At 42.4% G+C, this 18,747-nt stretch overlaps 1 protein-coding gene across 7 annotated transcripts in view; it reads right to left on the reverse strand.

Annotated features, from left to right (window-relative positions):
- Positions 1-6,219: 6,219 nt before the first annotated feature.
- The window catches only part of usp25 (ubiquitin specific peptidase 25), a 193,253-nt gene continuing 180,725 nt past the window's right edge, over positions 6,220-18,747 (reverse strand). For all 7 annotated transcript variants that reach the window (XM_068041275.1, XM_068041274.1, XM_068041273.1 and 4 more), the window contains 3 exons: positions 16,142-16,265; positions 12,922-13,117; positions 6,220-7,023 (listed from right to left, as the gene is read on the reverse strand). In XM_068041275.1, coding sequence (XP_067897376.1) covers positions 6,851-7,023; positions 12,922-13,117; positions 16,142-16,265 — 493 coding nt within the window. In that variant the 3' untranslated portion in view covers positions 6,220-6,850. The remainder of the gene's footprint in view (positions 7,024-12,921; positions 13,118-16,141; positions 16,266-18,747) is intronic.

Genomic DNA, 18,747 nt, shown 5'->3' on the forward strand with positions numbered 1-18,747 from the left:
GGAGGAAGTGTTGGGTATTCTAAAGGGCATTAAGGTGGACAAGTCCCCAGGTCCGGATGGGATCTATCCCAGGTTACTGAGGGAAGCGAGAGAGGAAATAGCTGGGGCCTGAACAGATATCTTTGCAGCATCCTTAAACACGGGTGAGGTCCCAGAGGACTGGAGAATTGCGAATGTTGTCCCCTTGTTTAAGAAGGGTAGCAGGGATAATCCAGGTAATTATAGACCAGTGAGCCTGACGTCAATGGTAGGGAAGCTGCTGGAGAAGAATATGAGGGATAGGATCTATTCCCATTTGGAAGAAAATGGGCTTATCAGTGATAGGCAACATGGTTTTGTGCAGGGAAGGTCATGTCTTACCAACTTAATAGAATTCTTTGTGGAAGTGACAAAGTTGATTGATGAGGGAAGGGCTGTCGATGTCATATACATGGACTTCAGTAAGGCGTTTGATAAGGTTCCCCATGGCAGGCTGATGGAGAAAGTGAAGGCGCAAGGGGTCCAAGGTGTACTAGCTAGATGGATAAAGAACTGGCTGGGCAACAGGAGACAGAGAGTAGCAGTGGAGGGGAGTTTCTCAAAATGGAGACGTGTGACCAGTGGTGTTCCACAGGGATCCGTGCTGGGACCACTGTTGTTTGTGATATATATTAATGATTTGGAGGAAAGTATAGGTGGACTGATTAGCAAGTTTGCAGACGACACTAAGATTGGTGGAGTAGCAGATAGTGAAGGGGACTGTCAGAGAATACAGCAGAATATAGATAGATTGGAGAGTTGGGCAGAGAAATGGCAGATGGAGTTCAATCAGGGCAAATGCGAGGTGATGCATTTTGGAAGATCCAATTCAAGAGTGAACTATACAGTAAATGGAAAAGTCCTGGGGAAAATTGATGTCCAGAGAGATTTGGGTGTTCAGGTCCACTGTTCCCTGAAGGTGGCAACGCAGGTAAATAGAGTGGTCAAGAAGGCATACGGCATGCTTTCCTTCATCGGACGGGGTATTGAGTACAAGAGTTGGCAGGTCATGTTACAGTTGTATAGGACTTTGGTTTGGCCACATTTGGAATACTGCGTGCAGTTCTGGTCGCCACATTACCAAAAGGATGTGGATGCTTTGGAGAGGGTGCAGAGGAGGTTCACCAGGATGTTGCCTGGTATGGAGGGTGCTAGCTATGAAGAGAGGTTGAGTAGATTAGGATTATTTTCATTAGAAAGACGGAGGTTGAGGGGGGACCTGATTGAGGTGTACAAAATCATGAGAGGTATAGACAGGGTGGATAGCAAGAGGCTTTTTCCCAGAGTGGGGGATTCAATTACAAGGGGACACGAGTTCAAAGTGAAAGGGGAAAAGTTTAGGGGGGATATGCGTGGAAAGTTCTTTACGCAGAGGGTGGTGGGTGCCTGGAACGCGTTGCCAGCGGAGGTGGTAGATGCGGGCACGATGGCGTCTTTTAAGATGTATCTAGACAGATACATGAATGGGCAGGAAGAAAAGAGATACAGACCCTTAGAAAATAGGCGACATGTTTAGATAGAGGATCTGGATCGGCACAGGCTTGGAGAGCCGAAGGGCCTGTTCCTGTGCTGTAATTTTCTTTGTTTTTTTTTGTTTTACCACCACCTTGTAAGTTCCCTTCCAAGCCACACGCCATCCTGACTTGGAACTATATCACCATTCCTTCACTGTCACTGGGTCAAAATTGTGGAACGCCCTCCCTAACAGCATTGTGGGTGACCCTACACCAGATGGATGCAGCAGTTCAAGGCAGCAGCTCACCACCATCTTCTCAAAGGCAATTAGGATTGGGCAACAAATGCTGGCCTTGCCCGCGATGCTCACATCCCAAATAAAAACGCCCTAAAGCTTTCCACCTCTCTCTGCTCCTTTAATATGCTCATTAAAACCTACCTCTTTGACAAAGCTTTTGATCACCTGGCCTAATGTTTCATGTTCAGTTTTTTTTGAGGACTCGTGTATTTTAGAATCACGAACATTGTTTTATTTGGGAGAATGGATTTTTTTTCCCACTGAGATCATTGAAAGGACACCTAGAGGTCTTGTTTGAAAACAACATTTACTGGAAGTTGCCTGCCTTCAGATTAATACCCAGCAGGGATTTTTTGACATGGGAGAGATGTTTACAGAGAAGTGATAGGTCAAGATTTATAGGGGTCAGGAGGCTTGACTCTGGAGATATTGTTGCTGGTTTCAGTTTGAACAGCGTGTTGGGGTGTGAACTGTTTTGAAGGCAATTGGAAAAAAAAACAGCCAAGAGAGCAGTCACCATCAGCTCACCCTCTTCCGTCTCTTTGAGAACTTTCTGAGAATCAAGTGTAAGAAATAGAGAAACTGATTCTGCATTTCTCCTGAAAATCCTGCCAGAAACCCCTGTTGTCACATTTGTTCTGGAAAGCCTGCCAAACTAATCCTCAATGTCGCCTGAAAAGAACTGTTCTAGAGAGATCCTAGTGACAGCGGTCCAAGTGTATTTGGGACAGCAAACCAAAAAGGGACAACTGACATCTTTCCATATCTTCTCTTTTTTTCTTCAAGAATTAGCAAGTACTTGGCCAATGTATTCTTGTCTCTTTTTTCTGTAACAGAGCTCCAAAGAGAAAGTCTCTTTTTTTGGTTAACCAGCGTGTATGCATATGTGACAAAAAGGGGCCAAGGTAAAAGGGAACCTTCATATTTCACTCTGTGCATTAATGCTTTGCTTCGTTACTGGTTAAGGCTTGTTTTATAATACTGATAATTTTGTTGTTTATTAAAGAAACCTGGTTGGTGTACTTTATTCTGGGATAAAGAGCACAGTCTATGATTGACTGTATTTGTAACTGGGTAAACATTGAAATATATGTTGTGACCTGTGGAGAAGTGGAACAAGAAAAGACAGTGCACTCCTCCCGCCTCAGTCCTAACAGAATGCATCTTGGAGTCTCCTTAGAACACTTTACTACATTAAAGGTTCTATATCAATGTAAATTATCAGTAACATAATGCAACTTATAGCTGGTTTTAGTATCCAGGTCATTTATGAAAACTTAGAAAACATCCAAACACTGGCCCAACAGAGGACCAGTCAACACTTCCCAAATATAAGCTAATAAAAGTCTAAGCAGCATTCAGTTGATGCTTTTCTTGAATCTGCTTCCACCTTGGATTCTAACAGCTTTCAGTTCCATTAACAGACTTTTATGCAACCTTGCCAAAAGCTTTCGTTAAGTATAAGCCACATAATTAGGAGTGTCATGATCAATTTTACCTGTAGCATTGTCAAAGTAGTTAAGGAATTTCTTCAAGACAGATCTGAACCTCCTAAATCTGTTTTTTATTAAATTATTCCTGTGTAATGTGACTCAGAAGGTTTCAGGTGAACATAAAGGAAGAAAATTGGAAAGAATGGGGAGGGGAGAAAAAGACTATATATACACACATCCAGATTCTGAAAAGGTCCCAGCGGATTGGAAAACCGCAAATGTAATGCCCCTCCTACTCATGAAGGCAGACAGAAGGCAGGGAACTATAGTCCAGTTAGCCTAACATCTAACATTGGGAAAATGCTGGAATCCATTATTAAGGAAGTTGTAGCAGGACATTTAGAAAATCATGATACAATCAAGCAGAGTCAACATGGTTTTGTGAAAAGGAAGTTATGTTTGACAAATTTATTAGAGTTCTTTGAGGATGTAATGAGCAGGATGGAGAATGGAGAACCAGTAGATGTAATGTACTTGGATTTTCAAAAGGCATTCGATGAGGTGTCACATAAAAGGTTACTGTACAAGAGTGCATGGCATGGACAGAGGATTGGCTAACAGAAGTTCTCCCTGTGTCTGCGTGGGTTTCCTCCGGGTGCTCCGGTTTCCTCCCACATGCCAAAGACTTGCTGGTTGATAGGTAAATTGGCCATTATAAATTGCCCCTAGTATAGGTAGGTGGTAGGGAAATATAGGGACAGGTGGGGATGTGGTAGGAATATGGAATTAGTGTAGGATTAGTATAAATGGGTGGTTGATGGTCGGCACAGACTCGGTGGGCCGAAGGGCCTGTTTCAGTGCTGTATCTCTAAATCTAAATCTAAAAAAAACAAGGTTGGGATAAATAGGTCATTTTCAGGTTGACAAACTAACTCATGGGTGCCACAGGGATCAGTGCTGGGGGCTCATCTATTGACAATCTACATTGATAACTTGGATGGAGAGACCAAATTTGCTGACAATACAAAGATAGGTACGAAAGCAGTTGTGCGGATGACAAAGAGTCTGCAAAGGGATATAGTTAGATTAGGTGAAGTGGTGAAAATTTGGTAGATGAAGTATATTGTTGGAAAATGAGAGGTTATTCAATTTGGTAGGAAGAATAGAAAAGCAAAATATTATTTAAATGGAGAGAGGCTGCAGAATGCTGGAGGACAGAAGGATCTGGGTTTCCTCATACATGAAACACAAAAACTTAACATGCAAGTAAAACAAAAAATTAGGATGGCAAATGGAATGTTGGCCTTTATTGCAAGGGGTATGAGTATGAGTATGACCACCTCCAGGCGCGTATCCATTGTCTCTCGAGATAAGGAGGCCCAAAAGAAAGAAAGAAAGATGAGTATAAAAGTAGGAAAGTCTTGCTACAACTGTACAAGGCATTGGTGAAACTGCACCTAGAGTACTGTGTACAGTTTTTGTCTCTTTACTTGAGGGATAAACTTGCATTGGAAGCAATTCAGAGAAGGTTTATGAGGTTGATTCCTGGGTTGAAGGGGTTGCCTTCTGAGGAAAGGTTGAGCAGGTTGGGTCTGTACTCATTAGAGCTTAGAAGAATGAGAAGTGATCTTATTGAAACAAATAAGATTCTGAGGGGGATTGACAGGGTAGATGCTGAGAGGATGTTTCCCCTCATGGGGGAACCTAGAGCTAGGGGCCACAGTTTCAGAATAAGGGGTCGCCTATTTAAATTGAAGATGAAGAGGAATTTCGTCTCTCAGAACTCTCAGGATTGTGACTTGTTGGAATTCTCTTCCTCAGACAGCAGTGGAGGCTGGTTCCTTGAATATACTCAAGTTTGAGTTAGACAAATTTTTGATCTACAGGGGAGTCAAGGGTTATGGGGAACAGGCAAAAACTGGAGGCAAGGCCATGGTCAGATCAGCCATGATCTTACTGAATGGTGCAGCACGTTCGACCTACCCCTGCTCCTACTTCTTATGTACCTATCCATCAAACACACATACAGCATTACTTTAAAGTAACACACTTAGGGAAGTATGAATGACAGTGCCAACTGTGTTTGGGGGTATTCATGGAGGTTTCATCACATGACCTCCTGTCTCGAGCCAACCTCCTCCTACACCAATGTTCTCTAACCTCTCCGCCATATGCGGCCAATTTGTTGCACTGACCATACCTTTAAGATTGCCGTGTGGCTGCACATGTGCAAAATTTAAAGGGCTCGCTTCTTGTGCGTGGCCTGATTGTGCCCTGTGCGCTAAGTTCTGGAGTGCCGCACAGCCTAGGGAGAGGGTTGACCCATACTCCTGCTGGTGGTGCATCTGCATGGTGCACGAACTTATCACAGACAATTGGAAAGTGAGTAGAGTCTGTTACACAAATGGATTAATCTTGACTGTTAGAATTCTACAGCACAAGAACAGCTCATTCAATCCAACAGGTCTATTCCAGTGTTTATGCTTCACATGAGCAACCCTCTTCATCTCACGCTATCAGCATATCCTGCTATCCCTTTCATGTACTTATCAAGCTTTGCCTTCAATGCATCTATGCTATTCACCTCAACTACTCCCTGTGGTAGCAAGTTCCACATTCTCAACACTTACTGGGTAAAGAAATTTCTCCTGAATTCCTTATTGGATTTATGAGGCATTATACTCCCCCAAAGTGGAAACATCTTCTCTATGTCTACCCTATCAACCCCTTTCATAATCTTAAAGATCTCTCTCAGGTCACCCCTCAGCCTTCCAGAGAAGCAGTCAGTAAAACAGCCTTCTTTCTCCCTCTCAAACATGAATGAAAATGTCGAAAGTAAATGAAAATCAGCAGAATTTTGTTTTAACACCCCTAAGAATTTGCTTTCCAGGGGTTATTGTGCCAAGATGTCCAGGAGATTAATCTTCAATTCCTGAAAACTCCAGGGCAATTATCTTCCACACTTGACTTTCAAAGGAACAGAGATATTAAAAAAAAAACACAGAACATCGGAGGTTTCATCATTACATCAAAAAATAGCCATAAATAAAACTTTATTCTTTCTGTTCCTTCACAAGCCTCATGACATCGTTTTCCAGGGGGGGGGGGGGGGGGGAGCGTGGAGGTCAGCACCTACACCTCGAATATTATTGGCTGTCATAAAGCGTAATTTGGAAAGAATAAAATTCAGCAGATGAAATTGTGGTTCTTTTTCTTAGAAAAATGATAGCATGGTGAGTTAACACTTTAACAGAAACCTGGTGGCAGCAGCGGGGGACCAAAAAAAGAAGCGGAAATCTGTTTTATAAAGTTCAATTCTTAATTTAAACATCTGTCTCTTTCCTTTCCTCTCTTGCTCCTCAATCATCACCATCTCCTCCGGTCGTATCCAAAGCACGTGCACATGAGCTGTGTCCACTCTCCGTCCTGCCGTTAAAAAGTTCATTTATGGTAATGGACGCCTTGGTTGCGGTTAATTTCATTTTTTTTATTTCTTAAAAACGGGTAAAATCTATAGCAGCAGCAAGCAAACCCTGTGACGGGAAGGCAAGGGTTATATTTTGGAACAAAAAAAATTGAAACAAAAGAAGTCCTTGTTGGTTGTAACGTGCTCCCCGATGACGAAAAAAAAATCCCGTGTTTCTTTTCATCTGCCGTCTGCAGGAGTTCGACTGAGAGACGCCATTACACGAGCAAAGCACTCACAGAGTTCGTGCGTGGAGAAGGAAGGTAGTTTTGGCGGGTCACGGAAAGCTTTGATCTCGGTCGAGCAGTCCAGCAGCTTTGGCAGGAAGTCGGTCAGTTTCTCTTGTAAGTTGGCTGCAAAAGGGAGAGGAGGAAGATTTATTTTAAAATAAAAATGACATTACCAAGTTTCGGACTACTTCCTGTCACACTTCAGAGAACTACCTTTAATGTATCCACTGACTCACAAGAGCATCCCCACAGGAGATATATTAACTATAATTTAACAAAACTAACCCCTCTGCATATTTCACCAACCATAACCTTCATTTATATAGTGTATTTAAGATAGCAAAATGTCCCAAGACATTACATAGGAGCCTGGCTTAAAACCTATTACATTTCTAACTTTTCCCAGTTCTGATGAAAAGCCACAGACCTGAAACATTAACTCTGTTTCTCTCTGTACAGATGCTGTGTATTTCCAGTATTTTGTTTTTATGGCACTTTAACACTCAGTAGCATTTCCCCCAGTAACGCTGCCTGTACTGCAGAGAAATTCCTATGCTTCAACCAACCCGACCTCCACTTCCCAAACTGCCAAGACTGAGCCCTGATTTAGTTGTAGCTCTCTCGACTCTAAAAGAGAACGTGGTTGGTTCAAGTCCCACTCCAGAGACTGGAGCATGAGATCTAGGTTGACAATTCAGTGCAGGGCTGAGGGAGTGCTGCACTTGCAGAGATGCCATCTTTCGAATGACCCATTAAACTAAGGCCCCTTCTGAACACTCATGTGGATACACAAGATCCCATGGCAATATTTCAATGAAAGGCAGAATTGGAGGAGTGGGATTTTCGGCCCTTGGAGGCTGCTCCGCCTTTCAATAAGATCATGGCTGATCCTCGACCGCAACACTCTCTGGTCCTACCCCTATATCCTTTGATTCCCTTAGTGCCCAAAAATCTATTGATCTCAGTCTTAAATATAATCAGCATCTAAGCATCCACAGCCTCCTGGGATAAAGAATTTCAAAGATTCACAACCCTCTGAGTGAGAAATTTCTCACGAGTCCTAAATGGCCAACACCTTATCTTAAGACTATGACCCCTAGTTCTGGACTCTCCAGCCAGGAGAAACATCCTCTCAGCATCTACCCTGTCAAGTCCTTTAAGGATTCTATATGTTCCCTAGCTACCGACTCCATCCCTCTCCCTGGCAACTGTCTTGAGGCTAAACCAGCCTGCTTTCAATCTTAGTGTCATATTTGACCCTGAGATGAGCTTCTGACCACATATCCACGACATCACTAAGACCACCTTTTTTCAACTTCAGAACAACGCCCAACTTTGCCCCTGCCTCAGCTCGTCTGCTATTGAAACCCTCATCCATGCCTTTTTTACCTCTAGACTTGACTATTCTAACACACTCCTGGCTGGTCTCCCACATTCTACCCTCCGTAAACTTGAGGTCATCCAAAACTTTGCTGCTGTGTCCTAACTTGAACCAAGTCCTGTTCACCCATCACCCCTGCACTCACTGACCTATATTGTCTCCCAGTTGAGCTATGCCTCAATTTTAACATTCTCATTTGTCTTCAAATCCCTCCATGGTTTGGCCCCTCCCTATCTCTGTATCCAGCCCCTGCAACCCTCCAAGATATCTGCACTCTAATTCTGGCCTCTTGAGCATCCCCGATTTTAATCTCTCCACCATTGGTGGCTGCGCCTTCAGCTGCCTAGGCCCCAAGCTCTGGAATTCCCTCCCTACATCTCTCTGTCTCTCTACCTCGCTTTTCTTCTTTAAGGCACTCCATAAAACCTACCTTTTTTAGCAAGCATTTGGTTATCTGGCCTAATATCTCCTTATAATATAAAATAAAAACAAGAAATGCTGGAACCACTCAGCAGGTCTGGCAGCATCTGTGAAAAGAGAAGCAGAGTTAACGTTTCGGGTCAGTGACCCTTCTTCGGTTCCGAAGCGTTAACTCTGCTTCTCTTTCCACAGATGCTGCCAGACCTGCTGAGTGGTTCCAGCATTTCTTGTTTTTATTTCAGATTTCCAGCATCCGCAGTATTTTGCTAATATCTCCTTAAGTGGCTCGGTGACACATTTTGTTTAATACTCCTCCTGTGAAGCACCTTGGGGCTTTTTATTAAGTTAAAGGTGCTAAATAAATGCTTCTATGACATCACCTCTCACTCTTCTAAACACCAGAGTATTGGCCCATTCTACTCAATCTCTACTCACAGGATAGCCCTCCTCACCCTTAGGAATCCAGTGAAATGTTGTTGCACCCCCTCTCAGTCAAGAATATCCTTCCTTGTGTCCTGTGTCCTGGATAATATTTATCCCTCAACTATCATTACTGAATGATATTATCTGGTCATTATCATGTAGATGTGTGCGACAGCTTGCTGTGCACAAACCGGCTGCCACATTTCCTATGTTAAACCAGTGACCACACTTCAAAAAGTACTTTATTGCTAGTAAAGTGTTGTGGGGCCACCTGAAGTCGTGAAAGGCACTATAAAAATGCAAGCGTTTCTTTTAACCATTAAAAAAAAAAATCGAGGCATTTATTTAAAAATAAGATCAGAATGTATGGCTTTAAGCTGGAGAAAGAATTACCTCTGGTCACTCTGCTCCTCCTGCACTCTAACCCCTACTTCAGTTGACTACACATTCGAACATGACCTCCAGTTCATGCCACTTCCTCTTGTCACAACTTTTAGATAACATTTATATGTTAAATGCTATGTAAACATTTATATTGAGAATCTCTATGCAAATTGTTGCCCGTCAGGGTGTAATAAAAATAAAATGCAATTCTCGGGATTCAGGCATTGTAGGCAACGCCAGCATTTTATTGGCCATCCCCAACTACCCTTGAGAATGCAGTGGTGGGCTTTCATTTTTGAACCGCTACAGTCCCAAGTGGTAAAGGTGATCTGTTAGGGAGCCAATTCCAGGATTTGGACCCAGCAGCCATTAAGGAATGGCCGATGTATGATCACATTGGGTTGTTGTGTGTAACTTGGAGGGAACTTGGGAGACTGATGGTGCTCTGCATCCCAGGCGATGTCCAAGGACCCCCGTCCCGGTTTCCTATCCTTTGCTACTTCTCGCCTCCTGAGTGCACTCCAGGCTCACTATTCTGCAGTGCACGTATTTAACAATCCTATGTCTTTCACCCTACTACAGCACTTATATGAATTGTCTTTTTAATCTCATTATGGACTCAAGTTTTGACTCCCCATAATTTTTATTTGATTACCCATGGCAGCATGCCACTCAGCACCAAAAAGCATCTCTCACTCACAAACATCACAATGCCCACAATTGCAGCCAATGGCAATATATGCTTCTATATATACCCAGCAATATTTTCAACACTCAAAGCAAAAATATGCTGTTACTTTTTAAGGCTGCTTTTACCAAAAGATTTCTCAAATCCTTCACAATCTCAACAATTTTAATTGTGGATAATTCTTAACTGGTTGGGAGAGTTTTTATTTCAACAGGCCCACTGTTGCTTTATCCCACACTTTTTTGCTTTATACATCACTGTGATATAAATGCCATCTTGCTTTTTTCACTTAATACTCCATTCAACTATACATATTTCAGAGTACGTTTCATCTGACCTTTTCAGAATAATGAGTCTCAAAAAACATAGACTTTTATAGCACATAAGGAGGCCATTCAGCCTGTCGTGCCTGTGCTGGCTTTTTGAAAGAGCTCTCTGATTTTCTTTTTATTATTAATTTGTGGGATGTGAGTGTTGCTGGCTAGGCCAGCATTTATTGCCCATCCCTAATGGCCCTTGAGAAGGTGGTGGTGAGCTGCCTTTTCGAACTGCTGCAGTCCTTGGGGGTGTATGGGTGTATGTAACAGTGCTGTTAGGAAGGGAGTCCAGGATTTTGACCCAGTGACAGTGAAGGAAAGGCGATATAGTTCTGAGTCAGGATGGTATGTGGCTTGGAGGGGAACTTGCAGGTAGTGATGTTCCCACACAACTACTGCCCTTCTAGGTGGTAGCGGTCACGGGCTTGGAAGGTGCTATGGAAGAAGCCTTGGTGCATTGCTGCAGTGCATCTTGTAGATGGCACGCACTGCTGCCACTGTGTGTCAGTGATGAAGGGAGTGAAGATTGAAGGTGGTGGATGGGGTGTCAATTTGGTCCCACAGCCCAGCCTTTTCCCCCATAACTCTGTCAATTAGCTTTCTTCAAATGCATGTTCAAATTCTTTTTGAAAGTTCTATGAGATCTGATTCCACCACCCTTTCAGATAGTGTGTTTCAGATCTGAACAACCCTCTGGTGGAATAATTTCTCATTTGCCCTCTAGTTTTTTTTTGCCATTTAGTTTAAATCTATAGCCTCTGGTTACTAACCCACTTTCCAGTAGAAACAGTTTCCTCCTACTTGCTTATCAAATCCCCTCATAATTTTTGAGCATTTGTATTCAGTCTCCACGATTTTAAAAAATCTCCCTTTTCTTCCCCCCGCTACACCCAATTTTAAAATAAATTTGTTTGTGGGATGTGGGTGTCACTGGCTAGGCCAGCATTTATTGCCCATGAACTGTGTGGCTTGCTAGGCCATTTCAGAGGGCATTTAAGAATCAACCACATTGCTGTGGGTCTGGAGTCACCTGTAGGCCAGACCAGGTAAAGACGGCAGATATCCTTCCCTAAAGGATATTAGTGAACCAGATGGGTTTTTACAACAATCGACAACGGTTTCATGGTCACCATGAGGCTAGATTTTTAATTCTAGACTTATTAATTGAATTCAAATAATAAAAATATACTCTTCCTTATTCTGCAACTTTACGAAACATAACACTAAATATAGGAATAATCTGAGAGACATGCATATTATCTTAAACCTAATCACTAATTAAAAGTCCACACAGACTGAACCCTTTCCCCATGGCACTTTCAACTTTGATCGATTAGCGTTTGTGTTTAATTATATACATATATTTACGTTTAACAAAATAACCTGAAATGACACTGGAATTAGAATGTTTGTAACATCTCATGAATAGTCATGAGTCCTATTGATTTTATCCCTGCATCAGCTTCATTATTTTTACATCTTCAAAAAGGAATGCACAGTAACTATATACAATACCCCAATAACAGCTCAACTTAACTCTAATATGAATGTTCAACATTATAATCTTATTTTTGCATTCTATGCTGCTAGATACAAAACCAAAGATTCAATTTATGGCCTTATCTATTGGCACACTATCTTTAATGAGCTGGACAACCAAGGCTCCGCTGCTTCACTTAAAATCTTACCACTTAATGAGTACTTCCTTTCCCTGTTGTTTCTAACACAGTAACTTGCCACCTTTCTGCCCACATTTCCAAAGCCGTCTGAAAATCTGGACACTTTGTATTGACTCCAGCTTCTAAATAATTCATAAAAGTAACAAACAGCAGTGGTTCTCAACACTAATTCCTCTTTCATGCCGCTCATAACCTATCACATAGGAATGAAGAGGCTGTTTTGCCCAACCAGTCCATGATGACCATCCTCCACACGAAGAGTAGACCTAATCCCATGTGCTCATCTTGTTTTTATTTCCCCTCTTTTCCTTCAACCATAGACCTTATCTATTCTTAAACGTTGACCTAGTCTCTGCTTCAATCACAAAATCTGGTAGAGGATTCCATAACCTCCCAGCTCCCTGTTAAAACAAAGGTTCTCTTGCTCCCTGCCCTAAATCTCCTACATTTGCTCACACCTGTGTCCCTTTGTTCTAGGCCCCTTAAAACATTGGAAATAGCCTCTTTCTATCTACTTCATCCCTTCAAAACAAATCACCAAAATCTCCTAACAGAAAAACAGCCCATTTCCAGTGACATCTAATGATTTACAACTCTTTGGTTTCTTTCAACTTACATTTTTTAAAAATCTAGTTCAATATACTTCAATCTACCTCACAGTCCGGAACCTTCTCTTTTGTGCTGGATCTCCGGATCTGGATAGCTCAATATTCATCCAACAATACTTACGTTCCATTTCTTGCCCCAGATATGAACACCATCGGTTCCTCATGTCCTCTACAGCCACAATGTCCTTCTCCTCCATTTCATCCACCAACAGCAGTGGCAGACAGGGTACAACCAACTCATTCATGGCGGTGAGACCTTCCTCTACTTCTTGGTCGTCTCCAGACTCGAAGAGAGCTGCAGCATGTTCGTTCAGTTTCTACCACAAGCACAGCAAAGGAATATGTCAAACAGCCTTAAATAGCCTATAATGTTAGCATAAAGCATAATAAATTTGGAGGGAGGATTGAAGAGATTTACTCGAATGGTTCCAGGGATGAAGGATTACAGTTGCATGAATAAACTGGAGATTTGGGGTTGCGCTCCTTAGACCAAAGAAGGCTAAGAGGAAATTTAATAGAGATGATTAAAATCATGAAGGGTTTAGACAGAGTAAATAAAGAAAAACTGTTTCCAATCGCTATAGTGTTGATAACCAGAGGACACGGATTTAAGGTGATTGGCAAAAGAACCAGAAGCGACATGTGGAAAACATCTTTTGCACGAGCATTTAGGATTTGGAATGCATTGCCTGATAGATAGGTTCAACAGAAGCCTTCAAAAGGGAATTGGATAAATACTTGAAGGAGAAAAAATTGCAGGAATGTGGAGAAATAGCAGAGGAGTGGGACTAACTGGATCACTCTACAAACATCCAGCACAGACTGAAATGGGCCAAATGGCCTCCTTCCATGCTGTACTACTCTGTTTGGAACATTGAAATTGCTAGATGTTGAAACACCCAAGCTCCATCTGGTTTGCCTTTACCATCCGGGTAATCGCATGATAGAACAATAATGGAGTTGCTGACTAACCATAGCAATTAATCTTTCTATCAATTACTTTACAGCAGACCGAGACATGAGGTGAGGAAATCTCCAGTGGTGGAGAGCTTTGGGAACTATAGGTCCAAAGTCACCTGTTCCTCAGCAGTGCACTACAGTTACATCATCATAAAAGATTGAATAGGTTGGGACTCTTTTCTCTGGAAAGAAGACTGAGGGGTGCTCTAATTTACCTTTAGGATTATGAAAAAGTGTTTGATAGGGTGGCTGGAGAGATGTTTCCGCTTGCAGGCGAGACCACAACTAGGGGCCCTGGCTATAAGACTGTCACTAATAAATCCAATAGGGAATTCAGGAGGAACCCAGAGAGTGGTCAGAATTTCTTTTTTATTCTTTCATGGGATATCGGCATCGTTGGCAGGCCAGCATTTGATGCCCATCCCTAATTGCCCTTGAACTAAGTGGCTTATTAGGCCATTTCAGAGAACAGTTATGAGTCAACCACATTGCTGTGGATCTGGAGTCACATGTAGGCCAGACCAGGTTAAGGACAGCAGATTTCCTTCCCTGAAGGACATTAGTGAACCAGATGGGTTTTTACAACAAGTGATGATAGTTTCAGGGCACCATTACTGAGATTAGCTTTCAATTCCAGAATTTTTATTAACTAATTGAATTTAATTTATTAATTGAATTTAAATTCCACCAACTGCCATGGTGGGACTTGAACCCATGTCCCCAGGAATTAGCCTGGACCTCTGGAATCCTAGTCTAGCGACATTACCACCACGCTGTCTCCCCAGAATGTGGACTTCCAGATTCATAAAATGGTTACAGCACAGAAGGAGGCCATTTGTCCTGTTGTGTCTGTGTCAGCTCTCTGAAGAGCAACTCAATTAGTACCACTCCCCTGCCCTTTCTCCATACCCTGCAAATTTTCTCTCTTCAGGCATTTATCCAACTCAGTTTTGAAAGCCATGACTGTATCCGTCTCCACCACACTCTAAGTAGTGCATTCCAGACTCTAATTACTCGTTGCGTTAAAAAGTCCTTCCTCATGTCGCCATTGCTTCTTTAGCCAATCACTTTAAATTGGCGGCTTTTGGTTTTTGACCCTTCCACCAACGGAAACAGTTTCTCTCTATCTACTCCCTCATGATTTTGAACACTTCTAACAAATCTCCTCGCAACCTTCTCTTCTCCAATGAGAACAGCCCCAGTTTCCCCAATCTATCCCTGTAACTGGAACTCTTATCCCTAGAACCATCTTCGTAAATCTTTTCTGCACACTCTAAAGCCTTCCTAAAATGTGATGCCCAGAACTGGACACAAAACTCCAGTTGAGGCCAAACCAGTGTTTTATAAAGGTTCATCATAACTTCCTTGCTTTTGTACTCTATGCCTCTATTTATAAAGCCTGTAAGGATCCTGTAAGCCTTTTTTTTTTTAAAACATAATTTTCTCAACCTGCTCTGCCACATTCAACACATATACCCCCAGGTCCCTCTGTTCCTGCACTCCCTTAAGAATTGTCCCCTTTATTTTATGTTTTACTCACTACCACAAGTAGTTGAGGTGAATCGCACAGATACATTTAAGAGGAAGCTAGATAAATACTTGAGGGATATAGAAATGGGAGAATATATTGATAGGGTTAGATGTAAAATTTTGGGAGGCGGTTTGTGTGGAGCATAAACACTACCGTAGACTAGTTGGACCTGTTTCTGTGTTCTAAATTCTACATAACGTAGTACAGGTAATGCAGGTTATATTTCAAATTATTCAGATACTTAGACGAGTTGCATTATTCATGTACTTTTTAAAACTATTAGATGCAAAGTGAAACTCCCACTATTCTACCCACGTGTCTCAGATGCCACTTTCCGCAATGGTGCGACGTTTTTCTACTTCTCTCCCTGCAGCCTCACAGCATGAGCGCGCTAATTAAAGGAGGGTTACTGCTCCCCGTCCCTGCTCAGTAGGAACTGGGTTGAGATTTCCCAAACTCGACTCAGAAGGAACAGCTCCAGCCAACTGAAAGAGAACTTTCGTCCCTAGAGTCACAGCGAGACTGGAATCAATGTCCAAGTAGTAACAGGGCACTGCTTAACCCAATACTCCAGACACCATTAACAACACTGGGATAGGTATAAAATCTGATGTACAAGTCACACCTTTCAACAATGTTCTTTTGCCTAGCGAATAAACAGTGAATTGTTTGGTAATGCAGCTTATTGCCTAGATTATACAGCAGATTCTAAATATCACAAAGATGCATAAAGCAGGATTGCAATTAGAAAAAAAAGCAAATGTTGCATTTTGACTCAAGTGCATCATTGCCTAGAGGCTACCTGTAGGAATATGTTAATTATGCATTGCTTGTGTCAAACTGTACTTACGAGCAAACACTCTCGCCTGTAATGTGACATCAGCTCTTCATCATGTCCTCTGTATATCCCTTTGGACAGCAACTCTTTGTTATATTGGTAAGCGTGGATAAGGTATATCAAGGCTTCACTGTAACTGAAAAAAGACCCACAGGTACTCATTACATACAGTAATACATGCCGCAACCTCTACCACAAATAAACAGCAAGGGCACCAGGTGCTTGGGAACACTGTCACCTCCAAGTCATGGACCTATCTTGAAAATATATTGCTGCACTTTCTTCGGTGGAGTCCAAATCCTGGAACTCCTCCCGCCCCCGCCCCAACCCCACCAACAGCACTGTAGGCATACCTACACCAGATGTACTGCAGTGGTTCAAGAAGGCGGCAAGAAGAAGGCCTTGCCAACATTCCATGAATGAACTAAAAAAAAAAAGCACTCACGCAGACGGCTCTAACATCCAGCATTAAAGGGACATGAACCCTCCCCCCTGCCTCCCCATTCTTAAGGCTCAGACTGATGCTGGAGTTTGGTTTAACAAGTGCTGTCAGCTCAAGTGCTCATCCTTCACGTGTGAACCTAAGCAATGAGCAGACTACTTCATCATGGACGTCACTGTAGCTGAGTCCCACCTACCTTCATGAGTCTTCTTCATTCACAAATCCTGTAACAGATCACTAGAATGATCCCAGGGCTGAGAGGATTAAATTATGAGGGCAGGTTGCATAAACTTGGCTTATATTCCCTTGAGTATAGAATATTGAAGGGTGATCTGATCGAGGTATTTAAATGATAATAGGATTCACTAGGGAAGACGCAGAGAAACTATTTCCTCTGGCAGAAGAATCAAAAACGAGGGGACACAACCTTAAAATTAGAGCAAAGCCATTTAGGTGGGAAATCAGGAAGAACTTTTTCAAACAAACGGTTGTGGAAATCTCTCTCCCCATCTGTGGATGCTGGGAGAAAATTGGAGCTTTCAAGACTGAGATTGATAGATTTTTCTTGGATAAGGGTATCCAGGGATATGGAGCAAAGGCAGGCAAACGGGGTTGAGATACAGATCAGCATGATCTAACCGAATGGTGGAACAGGCTTGAGGGGCTGAATGGCCTTCTCGTCCAAATTTTCTTAACCAGGAGTGTGGAGATGAATTAACTCAGCAACTTCGCAGGAGTACCAAGATTGGACATCTGGGTCTGTACAGCTTAGTACCCGTTCGCTAATTTTGTTCGTTAATGAGAAACGGTGAGCAGATTGCAAGCTGAGTGTGGAAATACGAGTTTGGTGAGAGGCGAGTTCGGTGAAGGGGAGAAGAGGTGTTCTTTTTTTCTACTTTTCTCGCCCTCCAGTATTTGGTTCTTGCTAGGTGAACTCTTGAACCACTTCCAGAGCGTGGTCGCAGATATTGATGGATGGAGCATTTCTGGCGTCCTGTCCCATGATGTTCCCTTTCTTGAGGCTGATGGTTAGGCAAAATTCATCGCAGGCAGCCGCAATCCTGTCGATGAGTCTCTGCAGACACTCTTCTGTGTGGGATGTTAATGCAGCATCGTCAGCAAACAGTTCCCTGATGAGGGCTTTCCGTACTTTGGTCTTCGCTCTTAGACGGGCAAGACCAAGTATAACCACACACACACTGACTAACAACCAAAAAGCTTGACAGTTATTTTTCTGCCCATCCAGGTACTCTCTGCTGCTACTGGGTTTGTCCAATCAGAGGAGCATTCATCACTTCTATGCCTCTGTTGCCAGGGTTTCTGTACAAAGCCTAACCTGAGCCATGTGACAACCAGAAACACCAACCTGGCTCCCTCAGTCCTCTTGATGGCGCTCTCTTTTTTAAAGAAAAACCTGGTCCAACATTTTCAGCTTAACCATAAATTCCTTTAAAACTATTTTTAACAAAAAACAGAATCACTTTCATAAAACTGAACACCTTGCAAATTTTCAGCTGATCGGAGAGAACTAGCATGGATTTGTAAAGGGTAGGTCATGCTTGATGAACCTGATTAGTTTTTTTGAAGACGTGACTAAAGTAGTGGACTGGGAAATGTCTATGCATGCTATTTATAAGGATTTTCAGAAGGCATTTGATAAGAGACTGTTAGCTAAAATTGAAGCTCATGAAATTGAATGCAAATTATTGACCCGATTAGGAAATTGGCTGAGTGGCAGGAGACAGTGAGTAGGGTTAATGGGCAGGTACTCTAATTAGCATGATGCGACTACTGGTGTCCCACAAGGATCTATGTTGGGGCCTCAACTATTCACAGTATTTATTAACGACTTAGATTATGGAGTAGAAAGCCACATAGCCAACTTTGCCAATGAAACATTAGATTGGTGGCACTGTACGCAGTGTAGATGGAAGCATAAAATTACAAAGATATATTAATAAATCACGTTAATGGGCAAAAGTGGCAAATAGATTTCAATGTAGGCAAATGTAAGATCGTCCATTTTGGACCTATAAAGGATAGAGCAGAATGCCCTCTAAATGGAAAAAGCTATAAACAATCAAGATCCAAGAAAGACTTGGGGATCCAGGTGCATAGATCATTTAAAATGTCATGAATAGGTACAGAAAATAATCAAAATGGCTAATGGTATGTC

The sequence above is a fragment of the Heterodontus francisci genome, chromosome 10 (assembly GCF_036365525.1).
Source record: "Heterodontus francisci isolate sHetFra1 chromosome 10, sHetFra1.hap1, whole genome shotgun sequence".
Classification (NCBI taxonomy): Eukaryota; Metazoa; Chordata; class Chondrichthyes; order Heterodontiformes; family Heterodontidae; genus Heterodontus; species Heterodontus francisci.